The 22,830-nt window shown below is 45.8% G+C and overlaps 1 protein-coding gene across 1 annotated transcript in view; it reads left to right on the top strand.

Annotated features, from left to right (window-relative positions):
• DTNBP1 (dystrobrevin binding protein 1) overlaps positions 1–22,830 on the top strand; it is a 1,092,536-nt gene that overhangs the window by 131,644 nt on the left and 938,062 nt on the right. Inside the window, exon 3 of the mRNA XM_069613561.1 lies at positions 21,422–21,469. Within this exon, the coding sequence (XP_069469662.1) occupies positions 21,422–21,469 (48 nt within the window). The remainder of the gene's footprint in view (positions 1–21,421; positions 21,470–22,830) is intronic.

Here is a 22,830-nt window from a genome sequence, read left to right as displayed (position 1 = left end):
TGTCTCTCCAGAGGTTTGTTTTTTAGTCCTGTATTTCCTTTGAATGCTGGGACTTTGTCTGTTTTTTTCTTTTTCGTCATTTCGGATGTCTACGTCCCTCTTTTGATGTTTTTTCGTTGTGTTTCTATTGTTTGCCTTGTTTTGAGCACCACGGGAGATCGAACGTGCAACTTGATTTGACAGTTCCGATTTTTCTCTTTTTTTTTTAATGAGGTTTCACGAATTTGCCTAGATCTTTCTGCTAGCTCTTTTCTGCAATCCCTGCCCCTCTCTTGTCTGAGGCTGTCAATTTTGGGTTTCTTCTGGGTTATTTCTTTGTCTGCCGTTTTCGGTGCCTTGTTTATTATTTTCGTGCGTTTTTCTGCCTCATTGGATTTGAAATGATATTCTAGGCGATTACGCCTTTCTTCGAGGGTTTCGAAGTCACGTTCCTTACCCGATTTGTTGCTTGCTCCCTGGGGTGCAGAGGTCGCCTGATTTTTATGGTTAGATCTTGACTTGTTTTTAAAGTGATCCGGAGTTATACTTGAGCAAGAGTCGTCAGCAGAGTAGACGCTGAGATTTAATAGTGCGTCTACTGAGTCGGAGTCCGACAAGTGGTTTCTTGCCGCTGAGGTGCTTCTAACCATATGTTTTTCAATTATTTCATTCGATTTTGAATATTTGATGTTGTGACTAGTTGTGGCCTTCTGGCTTATTATATTGTCAGTGTCCGATGTTTTTGCCTGTACTTGTCTTCTTTGTGGACTGTCGTTATTTGGTGTACTTTTTTGTAGTGCCTTGATGTTTATTTTCTTGATGGGGTTGTGGTTTAAATTTGCCGTTGGGTTTTCAAGACTCAATTTGTCTTTGCCGTTGGTCGTGTCGAAAATGGAGTAGATAAGCTCGTTTTTATCTTTCCCAACCTGATTACTTACAGGCACCTTGTTTAAAACGAACAGTGTATTGATGGTCTGGTGTGATGAATGTAGCGGCGACTTTCCTTTGGGAGTGAGCTCAACAGTTTGGTTTTGCACTGACCCTTGCATTGCCCTTAGGTCACTGGTGCGCTTTTCTTCTGTGAGGTCAATAACTGTATTGGTTTGTGTTCCAGTTTCATATGCGGTCTGTTCTTTCCTTGTTTGTGTTTGAGCATGAAGATGAGTAGCTACGGCTTTGTTTTTTGATGGACCCTGCGTATCCAACTTATCTTTTGTCTCTGTAACGTTTTCTTTTGTTGTTATATAGGTCTCCAAGTACAATACTTTTGTGAGGATCATGGCTAACATCACCTGCTGGTCTTTCACCGTTTCTTGCATTGTTTCATAAAGTTTGCAGAATGGATTCAGGGCAATGGTTATCACTGACATTATGCCTTGAAGATCCGTTTTCTTTGTGTTCATCTCTTGTGATGTATGTAATGTTTGCTGACTCATATTTTCGTGATGTGTTAACCCGGAGGCGGAGAACCGCTTGCTTGGTGTTTGAGTTGAATGACTAGCATTCCCTATGTTTATGGGTGCTGTGGTATTTATCAATGGTCGATATATGTTTAGTTCTTGTATATTGGATGTGATATCTTTTGCTACCGACACCCTCCTGTCTTTAGGGATGGTGTTGGTTTTCGCAGAGGCGATTGGTTTCGCAAATGACTGTTCTTGTATTGTGTGACCTTCTGTGGCTGTCTTTACTTCGGTGATCACTTTTCTGAGCTCAAGCTCTTGTGCATCTGTTAAGATGTTGGACTGTGCTTCTGTTGGGTCCTTGGGAATTGCAGAATGTTGACGATCGCCTTCTGCAGGCTTCACACCGTTATCAGTTCTTGGGAAGTGGAGTAAATTTGTTTCGCTTGGTGTGCCATCCATTTGCCCTAACGCTGTGTTCGCTGCTGTAAATTCTTGTACCGAAGGGGCCCTGATGTAGTTATAGTTGTCTTTGGTGGATAAGAGATCACTGCTCAGTGTGGTGTTTTCATCTCCAATCTGACTTTGTGTTATTTGCTGGTCATCTGTGCTTTGTTTTTCCGTATCTTGTTGGTCCTGAATGCTGCTCGAAGGTTGGGTTCCACTATGAGCAGGTGTTTCCAGGGCTGGCTCTCGGTTGTGAAGTTCATCTAACTTCTCCATAGTTCGTTGCTCCCTTGCTTCTACATCCTGAGATTCAGACATTAGTGGTGAGTTGGGGAAGTCTTTTCTTATGTGCTCGCGTTTTCTTTGTTTTGCCGGAGGTGGCAAGTCAGTCTCAACCTCCGGCAAAACACATTTACAATATCATAGAATAACAATTCATACAAAACGCACTAAAACAATATTAAGCATCTTTACATTCATAAAATATCACAAAATTCTTCCTTTACCACACTAGTAAAACACCTTTTAGGTTTTTTAGTTTATCATTATTGACTGATTTCATCTTGGGTTTCAAAACGAGCAAGTTCTTTTTCCACAATCTTTAAAAAATGTCCTACTGCTAAAATGAATGGGTAATATACACCATTCATAAGTCTGTCCCATAAAAATTCAGTGCAATCAACGAATTCTACACTAACAAATTTCATCAATAGACGCGTACGGGAAATTTTAAAATGGGGACACTCAAGCACCAAGTGTTTCAGGGTTTCATATTGTTCAAGACAGTGGGGAAACCTGCATTGCATAGATTGCATACATGATGTCATGCCCGCCCAGTGCTGACATCGTTCCTTAGTTCGAAATTGGTTCATCTTAAAACGCATGAATAACCCTCTAATCACAAAAAAGGAAACATACCAACCTAGTGATTACATGGCAACCACTTCCGTGTGAATTTGGCATAATCAAAAATACGAAGAATATAATTTCAATCGGTCAGTAGTTCAAATCCAGTCTTCTTCGAACAATTTCTTTTTGACAAAGGCAGGTCTAATGCATAAATCATTGTGTTTTACACCAAGTCTATCTAGAACCTCTTGCATACAGGTTTTAAACCTGTTAATAGAACCAACTGATTTTTCTTCCGTTAGACATTGTAGATCTTTGTATAAGCAGTTATGTGGAGGATTCAGAAACTTTGTGTAACTCGACAACGAGCGCCATAACACTCTGCACGATAATGATATAAGACTTAACTCATGCCTAATCACACTGTTGGGAATTGACTATGCCATGTGTAAAGCTCCTTTTCAGTAGGCGACCTTTCAGAGAGTCTAAATAGGAACTTAAGTCAAAAGGGCATATATCCAGAATTTAAATAGTTGCAGCTTGAACTTTCATAGTTACAAAATCACCTAACGGGATAAGAGAGAATTGAGAGTATTTTGTGAAGATGAGCTTCATTTGGCTTCCTAACGGATGAGCTTTTTGGTTAAGTCTTTCTTTCCAGATAGAAATGGAAGAGTTGCTACTGACCTGGTATCCCAGGTAGCAAATCTCAGTTTGCTGCTGTACTACAAGTTCTCCAATTTTCCATTTGAATGATTTTATTTTTCTACCAGCATGGTGAATCAAAATACTTGTTTTGGCAACATTTGGGATAAGGTTCAAATTATAAGCATATTTTTCAAATGCAGACAGTTTGGCCTGAAGTCTAGCTGCAGTAGTAACAATAATGAGCAAATCATCTGCAAACACTAGCCAATTATGTCTTTAAGCGTGCCAATTCTTACAGGGTACATCCCAGGCTCCTTCCATACCTGGTCCAGATCACAGAGATAAAGATTGCAAAGAATCTCTGCAAGGTTACAAGCTTGCTTAAGACCGATAAAGGTTTTAATAGCTTCAATAATGGAGCCTTCTCTGGACAGCTTAACCTTATATGCAGTGTTAGAGTGCAGCCCTATTAGCCAATATACAATTCCTGGAGGAATGCCCAATAGAGGTAATTTGGACCAAAATAACTCCCTTACCACAGAATCAAAAGCGGAGGAGAGATGATGCTTGCAATGTAAACAGGAAACGCTCCTTTCTTTTTCCTGTTGGCAATAATATGGGACATGAGAGTTGCATTCAGCGAGGTGCCCATCTCCTTCCTAAAACCTATCTGAGCTTTAGCAAGAATGTTATTACTTGCGATAAACTTTTCGAGATCATACAGTATTAGGCTCACAAAAATCTTCGCACTTGTGCCAATAAGAGAAATGGGTCGATAATTGTGGGGGTCCAATGCATTGCCTTTCTTATAGATTGGAACAATTATGGACATTCCCCATTGCTCTGGTGTATTGCCGATATGTACACACACCCATGGTACACCTTCCTCTGATATCCCCCTTATTATGTGTTCTCACCATATAAAATGACATACTAAATCTACTTCTAAACCAAATCTGAAAATACAAACAAATGTCAGCGTGAAATGCATCACGCAAATATATGCAGAAAAAAAAAAAACAGTACTAGCAGGTCTGTTCCTAGCTTCATATTGTACATTAGCAATAAGTGCATCAATAAGTAATTGTACTTTCATTATTAAATAGAAAGGGAAGAAAAAATATGACTTGCCTGAAACAGTGGAAATACTAATAAATAGAGTAAAAAACGTAAAACAACAGTGCCATCAGTTAAAATAGACAATTTGTGAAACTCTGTATGTGGTTCATATATATATGTACATCCAGTGAATCACTTTCCAAATAAATGCTTGTTATTATTGGGTACTATTCATGTACTACTGTCGTTTTCGTTAGTGGGTGGTGCAGAATTCGGAGCCTTTCGGACATCAGAAAGGTGAACCCAATATCGCAACTCCCGGACCTTCATGGAATGGCATACACCACAGTAAAAGGGCCGTTATACCTTGATTCGCTCAACATGCGGGCAGAGTTCCTAATGAAAAACGTGATCACCCGGAAACAATTGAAGAGGCTGTGATGTCGCTGAAGCAAGTGCAGCACTGCTATAAATAAATGTGATCGATCTCGTCAAAACAGTTAAATAATCCTTAAATTCCTCACCCAGAAGAGATGCTGTCCTGTGAGCAGCACAGTCCTTCCTTGCAGGAGATGGAGGTGTGTGTATTTGCCAGCCTGTTACCACCTCATGCGGCGATAAGTGATGATCCTTACAGGGTTGCGTCCGCAAACTGAATAGAGCAAGGAGAAGGCAGTGCACCCAGTTTCTCTTAAGGGGCAACACACCATTTTAGATAATTTAGCCTTTAACACGCCATTGATCCTTTCCACAATCCTGTTGCCCTGGGCTGGTATATTGTACACATCTGATGCTTGACGCCCAATAACGCGGTCACTTCTTTAAAGAAATGGGAGCCATTGTCTGACTGCAGTACATCGCAAACGCCCCAACGAGGAAATACCTCTTACTAAGAATTTACCAGTGCATTTAGTGTCTGGATGTGCACACAGACCAGCCTCAATCCACAGAGAGAAGGGACAGACTAAAACGATCATATACCTACACCCATTGCACCGCTCTCCCAAATCAGCGTAATATATAGGGTGAGGTAATGCACCTTGTATCATTCTTAGGGTGTGACCAGTACTGTAGGTTTGGCATGTGATGCAATTTATCACCATTTTGGTAAGAACTTCCTGCAGATTGGGGACAAACCAGTTCTCCTGTACATCTGCTGCAATATGTTGTTTTGACATGATGCAACTGGTCAACCAGCTTGTGCGGCATGCCATCTTTAGCCATAACTCCTTGTCACCATAATAAATCCGTGGGGGATTGTGTACATCCTCTTTTCTGCCCTAACTCCTTCTCCTTTTGTGGGGCATGCCCTTGCAATTCAATAATTTGTGCTATCGGAAGTGAAGTGTATGGCACTGTCACACTGCTCTCGTCCCAGTGCTATTACTGGATACTCAGAAATGTTAGGCACTGGGAGATAAGCGGCCTATTTGGCCGCTTCATACGCCGCAGCTTTGCTGAGTGGAACTTTGTCTCATTTATATGGGCGGTGCTTTTAACCACCGCTGTCATGGAGGGCTGGGAAAGTGCTTCAATCTTAAACCCTCTTCTTTTCCACCTTGCGAGCCCAGAATGCACTTGTTACATAGGACGAATCAGAATATATGGTCACTCGGCAACCCCTGGGAGGCTAGAAGTGCTTCTAAGCGCTATGAGCTCCGTTGCTTGAGCTGAATAATGCATGGCAGCCTTTTTTGTACTAGTACTTCGTACTCTCCATCCACTAAGCGGACAACAGCAGCTCCTGTATGTCTCAGGCCTGTCCCCTGGTCAATGGTCGCTGAACCATCATCGAAAAGCATTCCCCACTAGACCCTTATCAAGCGGGCTATCTTTTGCATTTGGTTTGTCCGCCTCCCCCTCAAATGTTATACAGTCATGCCTAGCACTATCTTCCTCGGTGTACAGCTCTGTCAGAAAAGTGGCAGAATGTTTGGGCTGGACCAAATAACCTCATATGCGGTTGTTAGGTAAGAATTTGTAGAGTCCAACTGGTGTGGGACTATACAAAACTTATCTCTTGATATTAGGTAACCCACCTTTTAATAAAGGTCTGTACTACACTAGTTGTTAGTGTGACTGAGCAGCCAGGCTTATCTTAAGAGGGGTAATGTGAGCTGTAGAGCTGTACAATGAAATCAGTAAATACAGGTATCCAAGTAAACACTTATACACTTAGAGTTATAATATAAATATTGGTTTATATATACACAAGAATAAGTAGACAATCTTTACAAAGCAGCATAATAGTAACATTAATCCCAAAGTTAGGATTCGGTTCAACAAGAGCAATTCAATAGGTGAGTAAATGTTTCTATTTTTTGGGCAGTGTCCGATCTCATGTCCCTGATTTCCTGCAGGACTGCAGCAAAACCCCTTTCCATTGCAGAGGCAGACTGCGACGAGGACTCCGGCTGGGCCATTCCGCTATCTCGATCCAGACCATTGCTGCAGCTGCTTACTTCCCGATAGCGGTACTCCTGCAGGGTTTTCTGCCAGCTCATCCGGCCACCCCGTGTCCCCCCCAGCTGAATATGCCGCCGTCCAGGGGACCACTGAACGTCTCCCCCAGGCCCTGTCTTGAGACCTCCTCACCACTCCAGCCGCCGGGCTACTGAAGAAAGGTTGGCCTGTCCTCTGAGATCACATATACCCCTGGGCGAGCAAGATCCTCTTCGCACTCCGGGGGGAAAACCACTCACATACACCCCTGGGCGGGCACACGCCCCACCAACAACAGGCAAGGGTCTCACACCCTTTCCACACCACTGCGGAAGTCCAAGGTCCACTTCGCACTCCGGGGAGAAAACCACCAGTCCGGCCTCCCGATCCTCTCCGGGGGATAAGGCACCCCTCCCAGGCACACATGGAAGGGCACCCGCTGCGGGCACAGGCCCCGGGGCAACCACCCACTCGGAGTTGGCTTGCCTGCACTCCGCACCTTCACTTAAGCTGACCAGCAATTATGGACCTCAAGGCCATCCAGGCGCCCCTCTCCAAGAAAGCTTGTCGCTGCTCCCCCTTCCGGGTTGCCACGCTTCAGGCCCCCGCACTCCTCCCGGGTCCCCAGCCGCTCCAGAAATCCTCTTGCGGGGAGTCACTGGACAAGGAATCGGAGGGCCTCTAATTTCCCGCTCCACGGCGGTTGTGCCTCCGCACCTCCAAGTCCTCCTCCCCGTTTAGGCCGGTGTTCAGTCCGGGGGGGCTTCTTCTCCTCTGGCCCCCCAATGTTGTGTGTCAGAGCCGGCGCCCCAACACTCCGAACGTCGGCCCCCGTGCTCCCGCACCCGTGTTCCAGCCCCCGGACGGGGCGTCTTCACCCGCTTCGGGTCAGGGCCTCCAGAGTCGGCTCTCCCCCAGATGGGGGGAGGCTCCCTTCACACTCTGCCAGCGGTCAGGAAAAAGGCTGTCCTCCCCGGAATCCTCCGGCACCCACGGGCGGGGGGCAGAAAAAGGGGGCCGAGCACACCAGCGAGATCCCGCTGCCCCGATCTCCAACGGCTCCTTCCGCGCCTCCTGAGCCGCCAAAACTCTCACCGCCTCCCGCCTGTTCCAACGGCCTCCGAACTCCGGCTCACAGGGGTCCCAGATCTTCGCTCCTGAAGTCGGGGGGGCACCCGGGGGGTCACCTCACCGTTCCATGGGCCTGTTCCCGCCAGGGGGTCTTCGGGGGGGTGCTCAAACTGCTTTTCGGCCCAGCTTCTGCGGGAGCTCGGGAATCAGGCAGCTATTGCCTGTGCGCTCCCTGGTGGCCTCCGAGTAAACGTTTCTTATGTTGTACATATTCCAGCACACTGAGTGACGTCATTTGGGGTCAGTAATAACACTTATTTATGATCACATTACAATATTATGTTTCAGGGAGGGAAAAGTTCAAGTCAGATCAGAACATACTTTGTAAGTAGAAAAACAGTTAGATTCTCCGAGAGGGATGTAGGCAGTCTTTTATCCCAGCAATAATAGTGTTCAACAATTAAAACCTGTAAGGGAACAAGCACTGCCAAAGCCAATAGGTTCAGAAGGGGGCCTTTAGGGAGCCAGGACAGCCACAGTAAATGGGCCAGTTCAAAGTTCTGATGCTCTCTTTTTAAAATAATGTTTTAGAATAGTCAGTACTTCAGTAGAAAATCACAGAAGCTCAAGAGGAACCACCTTGAAGAAGCACATGCTGGGAGATCAGTGCAGGTGAGTTGAGGTCAACTCAAAAGGGTTTAAAATGGTACTCCTCAAGCTAGGAAGCACCACAGTTGCCAAAAGGTAGATGTACCCCCAAGCCCAACAGTACCTGTGAATTGAAGAATTGGTTCCAGCAGGATGCCTTCCTGTTGCAGTGTAGCAGATCCTTGTTCCTGGTCCTGGGTCATGGTTATGAAAGGGAGGATCTCTGGCCGGCTTATGCAGCAGCACTCGAGAGAGGGACTCTGTAGCAATGTATTCTCCATGATTCAGCAGCTTTTTGTGGTTATGGTGCCCTTATATCAGCGCCAAAGAAGAACTAACCGCTCTGGTTGGAAGTTTCTTAATCCATTGGTCCTGGATTATGGTGAGGGGACTCTGGTTGAAGATTTCCTGCTTCTGTAGTGTCCTCTTGATGCCCTAAAAGTTTTGGCCGAGTTTGCACTTCTGAAGACAATCCACTCGATGATGGTCAGAGGTCCCCGGGTATTGGGATTCTGCGGCTTTGGAAAGTCACAGCAAGTCGCGGGTTGCACCAAAATGAAGCTTGTCTCAAGGCAAGTTGGTCCCACCAGCCCAAGGGAGGAAGTCATCCCTTTCGGGTCTTCCCAGTCAAAACGTAAACGGGGTCAGCACAGCTGCAGGGCTTCACCGGGCACTTTGCGGTCCAGGAGGATGCTGCTGGCGTCTCTTCATGTCTACTTCGTCGGATGTTGTCCTCCAGTGGTCGACTCTGCCTCTAGTCCCAAAAACCTTGCCTTTTAAGCAAGTTCCCATTCATTCACAGCCTTAGGCTGTCAATCACCCTGCAGGGTGGCTGTCCACTAGGACACAAATAATGAACAAGGGCACCTGGCTAAGCCCTGATAAACCCAAGTGAGCGTGTATTTTTAAATAATCACAAGAATCAGGGTGAGAAATCACACACACATTTCTTGTTATACTTCTACACAAAACAAACAGTATTTTTCAAATGTCATCAAGGTCAATCATAATTTTTGAGATTGAGTTTTTTAATTGACATATATTTCTGAAATGTGAAAAAAACAAAGCACCCAGGTGCACTTTGTATTTACACTTTTGTATACAATACAAGTGAGTACAACCCAGTCAATTGGACTGGACTTAAGTGAACAAACAACATGTTTTGCTTTTGTTGATCGACATGTTTAGCTTTACATATACAGTGTGAACACAGAACAGAATACATTTCAGTGAACAGAAAACATATATCAGTGTACAGAGTGGACACTGAGTTTGTGGAGAAGTTGTCGACACTATTGTGTTTCGGCCCAAGGTGAAGCTGTTTGATGGAGCTTATCTATGTACATTTCGTACGTTCTGGGCACGATTCAGCTTGCTAGCCCATCGGGCGGGGCATAGCACACACAGCCCTCGAGGGACCACACACGGCATGTCCTGATTGGCTCATCCATTAGACACGCCCCCATACTAGCAATAGCCAATCGCTTACTGTAGAAAGCGATTACTGTGGCAACGTGTCTGCTTCTCGCATTTACTGCGTTTGTGACAGGCAGAGCTGTAGCTGATCGCAGCGACGCGGTACAGCAGCCTCTTTTCCAGTAAGTGCCACTTGCAGTTTTTTGCAATAGTTGTTGTTAGTGTGGGTACACACACATTCAATGTATTTTAGCCACCATGACCCCGCTACATTTTGGCCTTAGATCTACGTCATGGCCCCCGCTACAGGTTTGGCTCCTTTGGGCACCCCAACCGCCAGCGTCCGTAATCACTAAAGCCACACAGCACTAGTTCTATTGGATCTTTTTGCAAAGAAGTGCATGGGCCCTTTTTCCCAACTAGTCACAGGGATTACATCTCACCCAGACTAGGGCGTGGAGGGTCTGATATGGTGACGGCTCCGACCATTTCAACGATCCGCACACATAGGACATTGTAGAGTAATATTTTGTCGACTCCAATGCACCTTGCAAATCACTAATGCGATACATTCTCTCACTCCACAGTCATACGCACTCGTTGTAGCTTTACAAACAGGGCACTTTTTATAAACCCGCGATCATGCACAATTATCTAACTGCGTGCACCCAAGCGGCTACAGGTAGACGGACACCTACACCGTGTGTTTCTCTCCTTCTATTGCAGTCTTTGAAACATACCCTCTGGGAAATGAACCTCTATACAGGAAATTGTCATCCTTCTATGACCTTACAAAGCACAGGGTATCAAAGGCTCCAGCCCTCGGAGGTAAGAGTTTAGTCATACCTATGGATCTCTATACCTTGACAGGACCAATGAGTAACAACTAGCCTCATGGAGCCTACCCGTGTTTCTTTGTCGTTTTAGGCAGCCAGCCTCAGATTACGACCATCTAGTTGCTGGTGATCCATACACCTTTTCCCCCATCCACATAAGAGTGGGGACAATTGAGACTTACCATAGCAAAGGATAGTCTACGGTAAGACATACGATATGTTACTTCAACATTATCGTTCTTTTCTAAAGTAAAAGCAGCTGTCGAGCTCACTTTTAATCATGAACTTATTTCTGAGATCACACCAGTTCTAACCCACACCTCTCCTATCATTAATTGTAGATAGAGACCCCAGGACATGGCTACACCATCTTACACATGCCCTGATGAAGGCCTCCCTTCATTACTGAGTCTAGCATCCCACTGTAATATTTTGAGTAAGTACTGCCGTCATCTTCTGACCATCAGAATGGGAGACCAAATAAAACTCTTGTGTAGTCAGGGGTTGCCAACACTGGGGCGGTGGAAATAACCTCCTTTATTTCAGGAACGCTTGTGAGCATGTCCTCTGTCCATGTTATCTCATTTTCTGTCTTTTGTGCTTCTTTGAGGCCTTGTAGCAACGCCCTAGTGCATGTAGAGTAATCTAAGATCCACACTCTACACAGCCGAAGGACTGATATCAATTGGCCCGAATTAAGAACCTCCTGGAGGTAGTACTGTAACTTAGCCTTTTGAGTTCCTTCGGCACTGTTGTTCATTATGACTACATGCTAACAAGTCGTCCACAAATTGAATAATAGTGCTGGGTACATGTATGTTTCCTAAATCTGCATGTAGTAGTCTTTTAAAGAAACTAGGGGATTCACAATACCCGTGTGGTAATCTTGTGTGCTCTGTAAGGAAGGCATGGTATCAAAGCAAGACAGACATAATTGATCATAATTCAAGGGTGTTTATTAAACAGTAAGGTGGGTGTGATAAACGACTAATCTAAGCCTAAATCTAAGATGGGAGCAAGCTAGAACCATCAAATAATATTAATACAGTCCTAGTAGAGTCTAGTCAAATAAAAAGGGCCTATACTAAAAAAATAAACTATTGCCAGTCCTTACTGCTATGCTTCAAAAGACTGTGGGATAATGTTCACACGAAAAGAAAGAAGTGTTCACAAAATGATAAGTCAAGATGTTAGGCCGGGGTCTCCCTTCCCCACGTTTTTTAGCATGGGAAAAGGCAGCACACTCCTGGTCTTCTCTGGCACAAGCTTACAGTTCCTTTTCTCTATATCGGGGCCTTCTGTGCCCATGTCTCTTCTCGTGTAAAGTCTCTTGCTTCAGAGGGCCTGATCGGTCAAAAACAACAAAACAAAAGTTCTTTCTATCAATCTTCACATCGGGTGATTACCCTTCACCCTTGGATCCCCCTCAGCAGGGCTCTGATCCTTCTCTATCGTCAGCCTCCTTCAGTCAGGCTCAGACCAACCACTCACTGTGGACATCCCTCAATCGGGTTCATACTCGTCATCACAATGTACTTCACGCAGATTCTTCACAGGGTGGGATTGACTGCCCTATACTGTTCTCTTGGCGTCCCTCCTTCAGGTTCACTACTGCCTTTCAATCATCTCTTCATTTGTAATATTCAATGTCTTTTTAAACAATGGCACACTGTTCACGTTAGGTCCCCCTCATCCGGGCTCAGAACTCCCAAACTTTTGCCAATTTTAAGCAGAGACTTCGAAGGGTGATCACGTCCCGCCGGGTCACTCTGTTAGCATATGGCAAGGGCAGGTTTTACATAATCACAGTAAGTTTGGTGTTCCCATCAGCTGGGTGCAAATGCCTGTTTCACAATTACCTCCGTAGGATTCACAATTTCACTGTCATTCAAACTTCTACAATGTGTCAAGGACATTCGATTGTACAAGGGGTTTGGCTTGACCCTTGTATGACGACCTGGACACCTCAAGCCGGCCTTCCCTATGGCCTCTTGGTATTTGTTGTTTTTAATATTTTTGTATTTCAACACATTCTCTGTATTCAGGAAAGGGGTACCAGCTAGAGACCATCTGATGAGTGCCCACATGGCGCCGGACCACTCCTTCTCTGGTAACAAGTTTGTTCTCAACAAAGACCTCTGTCTACTTATCTTCTTAATGTTGCCACTGCAACCTTGAGCCTAACACAGTTCGATCCACTATCAGGTTCTTCCGACTCAACGAGTGTGCTGAACTCATTGGCGTTTCTTTTACCGCTGAAGTCAAGGACAGTTCCTCGATGGCAACCGCGTCTCCCCGCCCTGACTATCAGTGTGGGAAAGTTCCATGTACCGCTAACATCCGTCACACCATTCGCCAGCTGCTATTCCCATTCTTATGTCTCCTTATTTGGAGCCTGGGTTGAAAAGGGCATGGGCAACTCCCTCCTTGACGTCCTTCCAGGTCTTGCTGCCTTTCTCCTCCGTTTGAACTGCCTTCCTGGAATAACTGTTTCCTTGTGCGTTCAGCCTTGCTCAGAGTTTGCTCTCGTGCTCCACCTTTTATCCCTATGGGGAAGGGAAAGGGCAGTCGGGTGTGTATAGTTGTCGGTAATTGCCTGACTCTGCCTGACCCTTGTGTAGGGACATGTCAAGTAAACGGCTCTGGTCGTAGTCCGTTGTCGCTCACTGTGTGAGAAAGTGTTCATGTAGGAAAAGGGGGCTGGGGTAGAGTTTCTATATATCCTATTTGGCAGGACGGGGAAAATGTGTCATAAGGAAGGGGATACGGTGTCTCACCCTTTGGTGTCCCACTTCCACTCCCCGAAGACCCCTCATCCAGGTGATCCTCCCGCACTGGTCCACCACCAGAAACTGGAGCCAATAGCAATGGCTTTGTCCTGGCCACCTGGTTGATAGATCCCCGGGGACTAGTGAGTGAGACACCTTCAGGTTTCTCACAGCTCGTACTGCTTTCCCCCATGCATAAACACAGTGAGATATTGAGAGTCTGAGTGTAGGGGAAAAGAAGGCATTCTTGAGGTCTACAACAGTGAAATGTGTTGCTTGTTTTGGAATACTGCACAGAATGGTCACAGGGTTAGGAATTACCAGAAATTCTGCCTATATGATGTCATTCAAGAGGTGGCAATCTTGTATCATTCTCCAACTTGACCCCTTCACCTTTTTCATCGTGTATATAGCTTTGTTGCATGGAGAACTGGAGGGCACAATAATCCCTCCACTTAGGAGTGTGGAAATGGTGTCTCTTATCCCCTCTTCTGCTTGGATATTGTCTCACCCGGAGCAATACTGCACCTTGTTTGTGATTCGAACGAGTGCCACTCCCTGTAAAAGGCCTACATCATGGGCACTGGTTGTCCATAACCTCGAAGGAACCTGTGCTAGGTCATTTTAAATGAGCGGGGCGCTTTTACAAGGGCCATCACGGGACACAGTACTCTACGATATTGCACCATTTATCTCAGAGTACGCAAATAGCCAACTCTATTTCTCCATCATCAACCCTGTCCTCAAACAATTTTGCACCTGTCACTTCTTTCAAGGGTACTGTTGGCTCAATGTACAATAAGGTGCGCCCCTCACACCCGTCTGAATCGGTCCCTATTGCCACAATTCTCTTCTCAGACACGACCAATCCTTCCAAGTCCAGTGAAATTACTGTCTCTGCCACAACCTCTGGGGACACAACGGGTCTAAAAATGAAATCAGATGGTATCCACCAACACACGTTTCCAACCTGGGGCATTGCATTAAGTAAGATTGTAATCCCATACACAAGAACCACCACCTCTCCTCCTATGGAATATACTATCATCATGGCTCTCGCAGCGCGCTTTTCTGGGTGGCACATACTATTCCTCAGTCTGTAAAGCAGGTGGTCATATTAAGTTTGCGCAAGATTTCGCGCCCTAACACATTTACTGGCCAGGCTTTCTAATATAATAAAGGTGCATGCACCCCTTTCCCTCTTATTTTGATGGATCAGCGTTCTGTAAAAGGAACCGTTACCACATCCCCAGAGAATCCTTGCGTGTCGAGTGCTTCACCTGATAACTGGAAGTTTCCTTCAATAATGCATGATTTAGTGGTGCCCGTGTGAACCATAAATATGAAATGTTTATTTCCTGTCTCAGTGCCCACCAAGGGTTCCTTGTCTGGGTGGGTAGTCAGGGACAGGACTGGGCACGCAAGAGCTGTATGTGGGCTGTCCTAATCAGGATATGTATTTGTACCTGGGAACCTGAAAGGGTTGTCTCTTATGACACTTGCTCCTCAATATTGTGTCACTGTCGATTAGGAACGGCATTGCTTCTGGGCATTTGGGCGCCGTGTGATTGGCATATCAGCGCAGCTTGTGTTGGGATGCCGGCAGGGCAAGTAACTGTGTCTGAGGGGGTCGTGGTGGTAGCTGTGTATATGCTTGGTGTATCTCATATAGTATTCATGTGGGTATCGGGGGTGCCGGAAAGTGTTGCTGCTGTGGTATTGGGACCGCAGGAGTGTACGGCTTGTATCCCGCTCCCATCCTGCTTCTGCACTTTCTCACAAAATGACCAATTTTTCTGCATCCCCAACACTGGACTTGTCCAACTCCCCCTCTAAGCCCCATCCCTCCAAATCCACCTCTGCGACCCCCCCTTCGTACTTGCAACCCTCCTCTTCCTCGCTGCTGACCTCCTTGGTACCACTCAGGGTACTGTGACTGAGCCCCACCGTTCCATTACACCCGCCTGTCCAGCATTTCGCTATTCTTGTGTCCGTTTGCGCTGCTGCCTGCTCTGATGAGTCAGTTTGAGTAACTGCCACGACTGTCCCTTCAACTGCTACTCTTGCTAATTCCTTCTGTACTAGTTTTGCTTCCTCAGCCTGCAACCTTTGTGCTGTTTCCTTCCCTCTTTCTTGCAAGTTTTCTGTACTTCCTTTGGCAATCCCCTTTAAATAACAATATAAAAAAAGCAGAACTGTCCAGTCCCACTGCCCTCCCCGCCCCCCGTTTTGGCCTCCACATCTCCTTTACTTTCAAAATGGATTAAGTGGGGTGTTCATCACCCCCCATTGTATACTGCATTATGGACTGCAAATTCGGTGTATCGGGGTATGCTCGCTGAAGTGCAACCAACACCTGCGCTCTAATGTTGTGAAAGCGCGCCCCATCATGTACTTCATCTGTCTTAACTCCTGGGTATCCAGCCTTAACCCAAACATCCCCTGCCTGATTCCCCTCCCCCTGTTACCCACAATTGGTACAAACAATCCTTTTATACCACCCACTGCTGAAAGGGATACCAGCTGTTTTTCTTTAAAGTATATATCAATTTCCCAGCCCCAGCAGTGAGAGGCGTGAGCGCTTTAATCAGGTTGTTTTTGTCCATCTGAGTCCAAGGTACATACTGCACCCTTCTGGGGCCTTTATGCAATAATGGCAACTTTTTACCCACTCCCTTTCTCCCCTTTTTGCCGTCACTTGCCTTTTTCCTTACCACTGCGGCCCACCCAAATTTGTTCCTCAACTGCGGACCCCACAAGCTCTCTACCCATGGAGTAACTACCGGCACCTCCTTTTCATCCTCTAATTCATCCATCGTGACCCACTCTTCCTCCTGCAACTCCCTATTTGTATCTCCATCTGACCACACTGTCCCGTAGTCTACACTTCCCACCTCTCGTTCATCACCTTCTCCTCAATATGAACATCCTTGATCGCGGTACTATCTAATCTAGGCAAAATGTCTCCGGCCCACCATTCGTCTAGTCCACACCCAGATTTCCTCCCTTGTTCCCTGATGGTCCTCAACCGCGCCAATTCCATTTGCGCTGCCTTTAAAGCCTCTTTTAACTCCTTCTGTGGTTTCCTATCCATCGGTATGGCAGTGTTGGTATTCGTTTGGTATGAGGGCGGTAACACAAATGGGGTGGTGCTGTGGTGGACGGGGGCACATACGTTGGATTGGTATATCCGGTGGAGGGGAGGGTTACGTAACATCCTACTCAGGGCGGAGGTAAATGTTTTTCCTCAGATACTACTGCTTTAACTACCCTCAGGGTTGGGCCGTTCTCACACTGGGATTTACACTCATCATTGTCCTCTATGTCCTACACCATTTTCCATAATCCAAAAATCTCTTTCCTCCTTTGGAGCTTTTTACCTTTATATTTGCCAGCCAATAATGTGTACATGTGTTCCAGTATCCCTCTCTGGCCATGTGCAGAACATTCCCCCTTGCGTCTCCAACACCCACTGATTATGGTATTTCTCAATTCTATCCTTATACAACAGCAATGCACTACACATGTACTCTAACAGTGTAACTACCCCGTTTTAAACAACTTTATAAATTAAAATGTTACATAATATACAAAATATAGTTCGTCTTGCGTGTTCCTACCAGTCCTTCGATCCCCTGTTGCCCCTACTCACACTGCCTTCTCTCGCAAACAGTCCATGTGCACACCCACACTCTCCCCACACAGCACCCACACTACGTCTTCCACAGGGTCTCCCCACACTGTACAATATAAGTTAAAAACACTAAAACAACAAGCTAAAACAATAAACTAAAATAACCACTACTTCACCTTATTCCCCCATCCGAAATATATTAGGCACAGGAATTCAAGCCCTCTAATTATACTGAGCCCCTACTTTTGTATTCTATTATGTTTTTTCAAAATATGGCGGCATCTTCTTCCCTACCTTGGAAAGGATCCCACTTCTCCATTTTTCTTTTCATATACTGATAATAAATATATATATATCCGCCACATGGTCTTTAAACACCACTCAACTCAATCACTCACCATTCCACCATGCACTCTCACCCTCTCCTCTTCGACACACACAAACCCACACACCTTTTCTGCCGATTCCCCCACTTCCCTCTCAGCACCCTCCCTCGTTTTCACCCGCATGAGGTGTACTTACATCTGTGTGTTCGCCTGAGCTCCTTTGTCACAGGGTCCCATGAACAGCCTGCACTATCCTAGGAGCTGCGCCCCGCTCCAAAGAGCAGACAGGAATTCTGTCAAAACCGCTCCTGTCCACCAGTATGGTTGCACGCTTGGGAATGGTCACTGCAGGTGAGTGCAGCAGCCCCACCAGATGTGTGACCAGGAATCCTGAGTCTTTGCTGAAAATCTGGGATCAGATCGGGGTCACCAATTTGTAGATCAACCCTTCAGTGCACACACCAGAAAAAATACAACCCACTAGGGGAAAAGGCCCAGCTCAACTCTTGCAGAGAACAATGTTTAATTTCACAAAAATACAAACTTGTGCCAGTAAAGAACTCTGCTCTGACAAAAGCAGCACATACAATGGTTTTTAAAGACACACAACGTCACAAGTGACGTACATTACATAGGTTACAAATCTGTGTAGCAGTTGGTGCGACCCTATACACATATAGCCTGCTCCATGCGAGATGCCAGGCGATTGGTCCCAACATCTTCTGTCCATCTTCTTCCACGTTGGGATCTTCTTCTTCCGTCATCGGGTACAAAGACTTTAATTGGTAATTTGGTTACAAAGTTCATTATTTCATAGCTCTACGGTGCACCTGGTACCAAGGCCTTGAGCGAGGCGGATATGTTTGAGGGCAAGATAACTTCTTAGAACTTCATGAACCCCCGCTCCAATTCCAGACACGTCAGCGCTTCCACAAGTTTCTGACTTGCAGCCTTAAATTTGTTACTTCTCCCCTGGCACCTCGCATCACAGATCTCATGACACGGTGGTGGGGGCAGCCATCAACGTTCTCTAATCTTCCTTATCGATTGGCCACTTTGCAGGTTTATGACCAGGGGTCTTGGTCTGGTCAGTGCACTCAAATGCTTTGGGCCTCGGCTTGGAGTCCTTGGCCGCTATAACTTAAAGATCTGGACTGACGAAGGCCTAAAGTCCTCTTCCTCCCCCCCTCCTTCTCGTGGGATTGCTCTCCAATGATCAATTCTGGCCCTCTCTTGGCCTTGGAGGGCACATTCCTTCTGAGTTACATGCACCAATGATAAGACACAACAGAGAAGTGTGTCTTCAGTGAATTAACCTTCTGTGCAACTGCTAATGCTGCTAGCAGAAGGATCCCACCCACCCTTCTGACCCTCGGGATGGGATTAGGCATACTGTCATAGCTCTGGCAATAGGCCTTAATTTCAAGATGGCCTCTGACTTCTAAAATGGAGACTCGTTACACATTTGATATTACTAATAGGATTAACTACATTTCCACTACAATCCAGCTTCTATGGGTGACCCCCCTGGCCTCTCCGTTCTCTCAATTCTCCTACACCATCTCCTTCTACAATCGCCTCGCCCTGAACCGCTGAGGGGCCTGGGACTTCCACCCCTCAACATTCCTCCCTTTTGTTAATTCTATATTAACAAACTCTCTTGCCATCCCCTCAGCCTTTTTATACCTCCATGTCCCTTTCTTGGGCCCATACAGCCCCCATCTCCTTCTAGGTCAACCCAGTGCTCCTCTTAGTTTTCAGGATCGGGTGGTACCACATTAACTGTTCCAGGGAGGTTAATTAATTGCTCTGTTCTCACCATACGGGGCATATTTGGTTCCTCTGTTCGTACCTGCCAATCTTTTGTACCACGAGATGCTCTGCTTACACCAATTGAGACCATCATCATCGCACTATTAGGAATCGCTTTAGCACAGCATCGAAGTCCCAACTGGCAAGTGCAGAAAATCACCAGCACAAACGCCACCACTTGCACTAGTATCTTCACAACTGTTCCCATCCACGACAGTGCCCAAGAAAAGAGGTAATCGAACCAATCACTCTTATGAATCCCTGCTTCCGTCTGCATATGTTCTCTGAGGGTGTGTATGGCCTATCTGTTTAAGAGAGCCATTTGCAGCATCGTTTTGGGCGTGAGTAACTACAGCAGGATTCTCCCATTTATTTTACAAATGCCTCCTTCCATGACTGTGAGCAGATTGAGCAAATACCGGTTCTGCAATGTCATTAACCGGATTGCTCTCAGTTAAACCTTGATTGCGTTGAATCCTTCTTCGGTATCGTTCGTCAGCTGTATCAGTTCCCATCTAACTATTTGCAGTCATATAGCATTGACTGCCGTTTGTACCCCTGGCACTAACAGAGAAGCAAGACATTTCTCTCCTACATTGTCTATATTGTCTATATTGATCAGGTATTTCTTGAAGCAATTGAGTTGAGTTTCTCGACAGCTAGTTGGACCTCTTTTTCCTCTTTAAAAGAATGCTTTCCTTTTTCCCTGGCAAGTTCCGGAAGACCCGGGGCTGCAGTGGCGATGCAGAGGCAGTTGGCTTTGGTGGTAGCGTGGGGGTTACCAAGCTCCCTGGTCTCAGTTAGGTGCGCTTCAGGGACCACGAGAAGAGCCGAATGCAGCGTGGCCAGCGAGCATATGCCTCTCCATGATGGTGGGAGGTGCAAAAACGCCTGCTGGCCGCAGACCCAATACATATCCATCACTGCTGCACCTCGCAGCACAAATCACATTACCTGGTGTTGGGGGCAGCCGTCACCATTTTCTGATCTTCCTGATCGATTGGCCACTTTTCAGGTTTGTGGCCAGGGGTCTTGGGCTGGTCAGTGCACTCAAATGCTTGGGGCCTTGGCTCGAGGGCCTCTGGCCTCTATAACTTAACGCTCTTGGCTGGTGAAGGCCTAAAGCCCTTACCCCACTTCTCATGGGGTAGCTCTCCAAAGATCAATTCCGGCCCTCTCTTGGCTTTGTAGTGGGTATTCCTTCTGAGTTACATGCACTATCAAAGACAAAATGGAGAAATGTGTTTCTTCAGTGAATTAACTTTCGGCGGGACTGCCAGAGCTGCGAGCAGAAGGGGCACACCTACCCTTCTAACCCTCTCCGACGGGATTTGGCATACTGCCATAGCTATGGCAATAGGCCTTAATTTCAAGATGGTGTCTGACTTATAAAATGGAGACTTGTTACACATGTGATATTAATACCAGGATTCACTACAATTCAGCTTCTATGGGTGACCCCCCCATTCTCTGTACTCCTACAACATCTTCTACAATCGCCTCAGCCTGAATAGCTGCAGATCCTGTGACCTTCGCACCTAACAGTATTAAATGGGCATTTGCCAGCAACTGGTATTATATGCTATCATCTACCCAGATGTTTGCACCATTCTGCAGCTGCTACCAATAATGGCTAGTTAGTACCATTACCGCAGAGCCTGGTAAACGCCTATCCCATGCCTACACACAAGCCAAAACTGTTGACATTGCTAATGCTTTTTTCTTCGTTATAAAAGATAATTGGGCTGGTGCAAGGGGGCAGCCATTTTGTATGTATTTTGGAGCCTAGATACAATATAAGGGCTATACCTTAGGACGACAAAAGGTCCTTAAACTAGTGTTTGAAACCTGTCCTCCTGATATCACAGGATATTGTTAGCAGATGAATCTAAGGGCTATAACCATGCTAGAGAACTGTTCTTGTGGGTAAATTGTTCTAAGAAAATGTAAGGGAAGTACTTGGTAATAGTAATCTATTAAGTTTGTATGCATGACGATTCCAGTGGCATTATAGAGCTGCATTAAAATAATCACTACTGTTAACAATGTTGCATGTTCATTTTATCATTGTTTACTTTGACAGGACTACTGAACAACCAGAGTTTTGTGCTGGAGTGGAATTACTCAGTCGGTAAGTTACTAATATTTCATGCCTGCTTATGTTTTAGACTGGAAATGATTGCTTCATACAATTTCATGTATCTTTTAATATGCTTTAACCTGGCACATCTGTTTCATGTTCTTCTTTGCAAGCCTTGTACATTGGGCACTACATTACTAAAGAATTCTATATTGGAATATGAAGAATGGGCCTGCCAGTTGACTAGAACACACTACGAATGAATGAATGAATGAATGAATGAATGACAGTCCATGTTTCTACTTGGAAAGAAAAGCAAGACTGATAAATTGTTAATGGTGTCAGTGAAAGACATAGTATTACCATGAGGTGGATCCCACAGAACAAAAAAAATGTAGAAATGTTTCAACACGTTTAGTTTACTCTTAGCAGCAAGGGGTTGGAGGTGAACCAACTGAGAAAGAGATATTATAAGGCAACATTGGGAGGAAAGAGGAATAAATCAGTCCACAAAGAGGTCAATTATAAGAAAACAGATTGCTCTGGCTCCGATGTCCAGTTCCTATGCTATTTCACCAGCTCCCACATGTCTTCATGCAGGAAAGTCATTGAGACCACACAGTTTCAGGGTCTTTTAAGTTCACAGCACACGTCTTTGTCTTGGCCTTCTCGGATGATTCCCAATGTCAGGTAGACTCCTGATATGCTGCAGCCTCAAACTCTTACCGGGCGAGCCCTGTCTCAACACCCCTCTTGAGCCAGGAGTTACTTCATGTTTTACTAAAGCAAAACAGCTAGCTTCCCCTCTTGCTATAGGGGCTATTGTGGCTTTGATTTTCTTCCCACACGCAGGTATTTGTCAAGCTGAAGTAATGATGCCTCTATCCCCCTCCAGACAAAGGTTTCTCAGTAATGCAAACTTCTTTACTTGATATTGGTGTTTTTGCAGCTAACCTGCCCCCCCCCCAATCACTGTATCTGGGCTCAAGCCACCAGCAGGCAGCCTGTTCACCTTCCACCCTGTCTCAGACATGGACGTCACCAAGAGCCTCAAACTGTCACACTGTAAAGGTGACACTTGCTCAGCTCCAATCATCAAAGACTGTGCCAAGTCATTTATTTGCTTTTTCACAGCCATCATCAACGCATCCTTCTCCACCAACTCGGTGCCAACTGCCTTGAAGGAATCATGGGTCCTACAGCTCCTCAAGAAACCCTCCCTTGACCCTTCCATTCCGACAAACTGCCACCCCATTACTATGGTACCCTACCTCTTGAAGATCCTGGATCGTGTTGCTTATAGGTTCAACAGTATCTTGAGGAAAACATCTTGGGCATACGCCAATCAGGATTCCGCCCCAACCACAGAAACAAAACTGCCCTACTTGAACGAGTCCATCAAAGACAATGTC

The sequence above is a fragment of the Ambystoma mexicanum genome, chromosome 5p (genome assembly GCF_040938575.1).
Source record: "Ambystoma mexicanum isolate Mex_15411 chromosome 5p, UKY_AmexF1_1, whole genome shotgun sequence".
In the NCBI taxonomy this organism is placed as follows: Eukaryota; Metazoa; Chordata; class Amphibia; order Caudata; family Ambystomatidae; genus Ambystoma; species Ambystoma mexicanum.
This window is presented reverse-complemented; position numbering and strand designations above follow the sequence as displayed.